The following is a 6,000-nucleotide window of genomic DNA, read 5'->3' on the forward strand; positions in this document are numbered from 1 at the left end:
TACATTAAAAAAATTAGTTTGACACAATGCAAATTCTGTATTTTGACAGTTTAGGCTAGAAATCACATGGTTTGATCCTGCCTTCAAGAGCTTCGAGGTTCAAGCGCTAATATTCAACCCAATCAAACTCATATTTTTAAACACTGCTGGCCAGAACACAGCACTGCTAAAAAGTACAGTCAAGGAAAGGTACTGTTGCACAAACAGGAGGGAGAGATCCTCAAGGTAAGGAATAAAAATTGTAACATGTGCCAACAACTCTACAGCAATCAGCCAGTCAGTTGAAAACAATGAGGAGGAGGCATGCCTGCTACAGGCTACAGCAGAAAAATGCATTGTATTTGCTGTCTTCAGGAAGAGACCTAATCAAAACCTAGCACACCCCTTTCATGACTGGAATATGTCTTAATCCCACCTCATATTTAAATGTAAACTGTGCACCCAATTTTCACAAGAGCTAAAGTCCCATTTTGGATATTTTAAATAAGCATCTACAAGACAGTCGAGCTATTTCTGAAGTCGGGCCATAATAAGAAGTGTTGCATTCTTTTCAAAGGCTAGATCGCTTCATTCATCCATGACTATTTGCTTTAACTTTAAAGAAATAATACCCTCAATCCTCTGAAAATATTACACATGAATTTCACATATTGTGAATATTTTCAGATCTAACAGATCCTCACAGATTTCTGGGATAATGCTGCCTAAAATGAAAACAGAGACAGATTTTGAAGGATAATTTTTTTTTCCGAGCTCAAGTTATGTAAAATGTCCAGACCAAGCAGAATTTTTTTGCTATCTTCTTGATAATATTAACAGGACTTTTCAGCAGAAAAGAACCCAGCCAACACAAAGCTGGCCAGCTCAGACTCCTGGTGTGCACAGCTTCCAAGACAGGGTGAACATGCAGCTTTGCTTGATCAGTGCAACTTCTTACAGAGGCCTGAGTTACTAATCCAGGGAAGCTGACAGCAGAGAAGCATCCCACATGCGAAACAAACCAGAACAGTTTCCCCCACATAAACACTGTATTCCTAATTCATTTAAGTTATAACAGATGCTTTCAGAAAGAAACCCCTCGGCCGAGAAAGCTGTATAGCTTAGGTCCTTGTCTGGGTAGAAATAAAGTTCGGTTTGTTTGGGGTTTTTTTCTTAGAGGATTTTTAACGAGGTGTAAAATTACTCTGAGAGTCGAAAGGAGAGCTTTCAAAGCAAAGCTCAGAAGCCCTGCCTTTGAAGATGAGCATCTCCAAACAAACCCAACAAGTGTCTAGTACATCTCGCTCCTTTGTTGTTGTTGTTGTTGTTTCTAAGTGATGACTAGAAAGATCTGCGGACAGCAGCTCCTGTGCAGCCTGTTAGCGCCCAGCAACCGGCGGAGAGCAGGGAGCATCCCTAGCCTGAGGACTCAGTTTTCAGAGACTCCGGGGCCAGGAGAGTGACAACGAGTTTTAGAGCAGTTGGCAAAGTCCCTGCGGGGAGGGTGGACAGGGCTGCGCGCCTCCGGCACCGACCTTCCCGGCCCGGGTGCGGGGGTCGCCAGCGGTCCGGGTCCCGGCGGCGGGCAGGGGCGGCAGAGCCCAGCCCGGGGGGCTGCGCCGCCCGCCCCCGCCACCCCGCCGGAGCAAGGGCGGCTCACGGCACGGGGGGATGGATGCCTCCGTCCTCCTCAGGTCCCCTCCGCGACGCCCACGGGCGCACGCCCGGCATCCCCGGGGCAGGCGGCGGCGGCGGAGGAGGAGGAGAAGGAAGGATGCCGGCCACCGTGCCAGGGATTTATCTACTCCGCCCGGCTCCTGGGCACGGAGACGGGAGGAGGGAGCACCACACTCACCTCTCCCCCATCATCAAAGAGCCCTTGACCCGTAGCCCCCGCAGCCGGGCCGAGGGGGACGGGGAGCAGAGGAGGCGCCCCCCCGCCGCCCTCCTCGGCTGAGGTCCCGCTCGGCTTCGGTGCGCCCCCACCTCCCGCCGCGGTGGGAGCCCTCCCTCCCCCCGGAGCCGCCCCTCTCCCCAGGCCCGGGGGAGGAGAGGGAGAGGAGGGGGCTGGGGGAGGGGAGAGGTTCGGGGCGAGAGAGAGGAGCCCGTTATTGGCCTACTTACCATCAATCGCCATGATCCCCGGCGGGGTGGGCCGTACCAAGCGGAGGGAGCGCACGCAGGAGAGGCGCTGCCGGGCGCCGCGGCTGCCAGGCGGGAGCGGCGGGAGGGGCGGGGCGGGAGGTGAGCGGGGCGGGGCCGGCGCGCGTCACTCCCCCCGCCGCCGCCCGGGCCCGCCCGCCGCCGCCAGCCCTCAGCCCTCACGGCCCCGGGGGGCCGAGGCTGCCCGTCAGGGAAGCTCCTGCGCTTTCCATGGTGCTGTTCCATGGGTTTCCTTCCCAAAGCGAGGGGCTGAAATAGAACCCAAAGCTCCGAGGGCGCTAAGTGTCAGCAAAGCCGTGCTTCACAGAATCACAGAACACCCTGAGTTGGAAGCGACCCAAGAAGATCATCTAGTCCAAGTCCTGGCTCTGCACAATACACAGCAAGAGTCACACCACGTCCCTGAGAGCATTGCCCAAAAGCTTTCTGAGTTCTGCCAGGCTTGGTGCTGGGACCCTGGGGAACCTCAGCCTGTGTCCAGCCATCCTCTGGGTGAAGAACCTTTTCCTGATATCCAACCTAAACCTCTCCTGACACAACTACAGGCCATCGCCTTGGGTCCTGGCCCTGGGCACCGCAGGGAAGAGATCAGTGCCTACCCCTGCTCTTCCTCTCAGGAAGAAGTTGTAACTGCAATGATCTCCCCTCAGTTTCCTGCAGGCTGAAGAGACCGAGTGACCTCAAACACTCACAGGTTGTGATAAAACCAACTTGATTCATTACATTAACCAGTCACATCCATAACTGCACAAAACTGCGCTTGGCAGCACTAGTACTGCCTCTACTGATTGCCTTTTCCAGGATTCTTTTCCATTTCTTTTAAAATACCAGGCTGAAACTGTCTTTTGGAGGTAAGTTTAAAGGGAGTGGATTCTCCCCCTCTATTCCACTTTCATGAGAACATACCTAGAATAGCACATTCAGCTCTGAGGTCTGTGGACCTGTTGGAGCAGGTCAAGAGGCGTTGGAACCTCTCTTGCTACTCCTTCCTCTGTCCCATCTGCCGCAGGTTCTTCCTCTCCCTTCTGTGACTTTTCCTCAGCTCTCTTGCACTTGTACCAGGCCTCTCTTCCCCTGAAGTTATGTAGTTGTTGTCCCAGCCAGGACATCCTTCTTCTACTCTCTCTTCCTTGCCTCCCAGAAGTGGCAAAAGGATCATCACAGTGAGAAAAGAGGACAGGGTTTTGCAAAAGGCCCTGCAGCATTTACTGCAAGGATCCAGAAGGACATCCAAGGCAAACCATGCATGGCTGCTGCAACTAAGAGAGAAAACAGTCAAGCAGATAGCTTGCACTATGAATTTTATATTGTAATATTTTACAGGATGTAGGACGTACATGAAATTCTGTTACTGTGACAGAAAGACCTGGTAAAATTTGGAGCTATAAAAAAACACATTACTACATGCAAACATGATTTTCATACATGGGTAGACTGGCCAAACAGGAAAATTTTCACAAGATGATAAGGAGGAATACCTTTTGTACCTTTTGTATCATCTTTCTGCCAAATGTTTAGTCACCATTCAAATCCTGGAAGCATTAATTCCCCTTCAGCCTCACAGCCTTCACAAATCTTTTGTCATATAGAAAAATCAATGTGTTTTCTCAAATTTGTTCTTCACCTCAGGGGAAAAAATCAAAACAAAACAAAACAAAAAAAAAAAACCAACTTAAAAATGAGGCATTTAAAAGCACAGTCAGCCAGCCAAAATGGCTGTCTTGAAAAACACAAGTCCCAAATGACAGACATATGTCCAGACCAGAACCAACTGTAAGAAAGATCTTCAAAGAGAAAATGTCAGCAGAGCTTAATGGCAAATATATTTCTCTATACCAGCACTGACATTTACCTCAAATACCCTGATGATTTGCTGTTCTTCCTCTTCCTTCCATGCGTTTTCCTCAGCTCTCCTGCTCCTAGATAGAGTGTTCCAGCCCTGAAGTTTTCCATACCATTTGTGTTGATAGCCATCTTTCTGATGATATTGCTGTATTGAGTACAGGGATGAAGATTCCTGTGGGATCAGGTACACAGATAGAGTTATTATTCTTCTTTGCTCTGTTTTTTATTTCTCCCCCTGCTTTTGGCAGCATCCCCAGTATGAAGGAACTACCAGTCAGATGTCAACAAATCTTTCCAGGGCACAGACATTCACCCATACAGAATCCAGCATATAGTTTTTGAGATGTTTAAAAAGTCATCCAAAATTTTTGGAGAGCCTCATATGTCATCATGATTCCATGATTCATGCATGCAATTACCATAATGGGATACAGAAGTTCATGTCATTGGACAAAATCTTTTTGAGGGTGAGAAATGAACCTATGTTTTGAATTAGTGACACTAATGATTGTAACTCTTGGTTCAGGGGTTTGTTTTTCAAAACATAAAAGAAACACAATTTTCCCACAAAAGTAATGAAAGCTCAGTTGGAAAAACAGTTTTGGGACAAACATGATTCCACATCAACAAAGACATGGTGTGAAATATATGTGTAAGGAACCAAAACACGACTTTTCTGAGCTATGCTGAATCAAGTCTGTTCTATTTGTGCTTAAGTTTCACAAGTACATGTTTAAAATTTCTAAGCTTTATTCAAACAGCAGATACTCCTGCCCACTACCATAACAGTCTCTTTTTTTTCAATGTTACCAGGAGGTACAAATCTTGAACAAACTTCCAAAATTCAACTATTTTAGTTTTGTTCCTATGGTATAATTGAGACTGTATAAGCCATAGCTTCATCTGTTCCCTGCACAAAAGGAGTACAACTGGTAAGTTTGGATGTGTCAGAAGTTTTTTACTGAATCCAGTGGGCAATTCATTCTGCTGGAATCATTTACATATGATCCCACAAGTATGCCCTTTGCAGAATAGCACAGCTGCACACAAACACGACTACAGCTCAACTCCAGACGTTAAGCAAAGGTGATAAATCCTTAATGTACAAACAATTTACAGGTTATCAAGAGTTCCCTGTCAAAGGAACCTATTGTGACAACAGATTTGATGATAACAATGCAATTATCTGACAGATATAGGATAAATTTAATCCCATAAACCCTAAACTTTTCAACAAACTACCTACACTGGAGAAACTTCTTTCACTGCACTGATGTGAAGGTACTTTGGCAATTAAAACCAAAATCTGATGGAAACTTTGGCATGAGTGTTCTAGGAGGAGAAATACATTAAAGATCCATTTAAGGCCTGATCCTTGCCAGACCTTTTTGGATTTTCTCTTCTGTTTTAGCCATAATCTTACTATTAAACCAGATATCATTAAAGATTCTGTGCTTCATGACAACTTAGAATATATGTAAACCATGACATGTGTGAATGAGAGGACTAACTGAAGTGTTAGAGAATGCAGACTTATCAGTAACCAGAAAGGTTGAAGCCCTAGATTAGTAATCTGCTAATTAAGATGCCAGACAGATAAGGTATCTATGATTGTCATGATGCAAATGAGGTGAGTTCAAAATTAAGCAAACAGTGGCAGAAAGTTTCCAAGAGCTGGATGTAAATTTACCCGTGGAATGTTGCCATTTCACTCAGCCGTAGGTACTCTGCAGAAGCACAGTGATTTCACTGAAATGCCACTCTGGAAGGGGGTGAAATATCCAAAATCTTGCTTTTCAGACAAAAGCTTTTAATCTCAGGACTTTTTCCTTTATATTACATTTTATCAAAATTATGACATTAAAATGAAGTATCTGGATCTTTATATAGATAATACCTTTCAGTTAGAAAACTCAGTCTTTGGTTGAAATTTCACTTAATGGGGTGTTCCAAAACTGTGTGCATGCAGCCACACCTCTCTGTGTATTTCTCTGGTTGTATTTCAGTCTGGAA

At 46.1% G+C, this 6,000-nt stretch overlaps 1 protein-coding gene across 3 annotated transcripts in view; it reads right to left on the reverse strand.

Moving 5' to 3' along the window:
• The window catches only part of SYT14 (synaptotagmin 14), an 88,528-nt gene extending 86,330 nt beyond the window's left edge, over positions 1-2,198 (reverse strand). For all 3 annotated transcript variants that reach the window (XM_015622928.2, XM_015622927.2, XM_015622926.2), the window contains exon 1: positions 2,104-2,198. In XM_015622928.2, the coding sequence (XP_015478414.1) occupies positions 2,104-2,116 (13 nt within the window). In that variant the 5' untranslated portion in view covers positions 2,117-2,198. The remainder of the gene's footprint in view (positions 1-2,103) is intronic.
• Positions 2,199-6,000: the final 3,802 nt, after the last annotated feature.

Source organism: Parus major, chromosome 3 (assembly GCF_001522545.3).
Source record: "Parus major isolate Abel chromosome 3, Parus_major1.1, whole genome shotgun sequence".
Lineage (NCBI taxonomy): Eukaryota > Metazoa > Chordata > Aves > Passeriformes > Paridae > Parus > Parus major.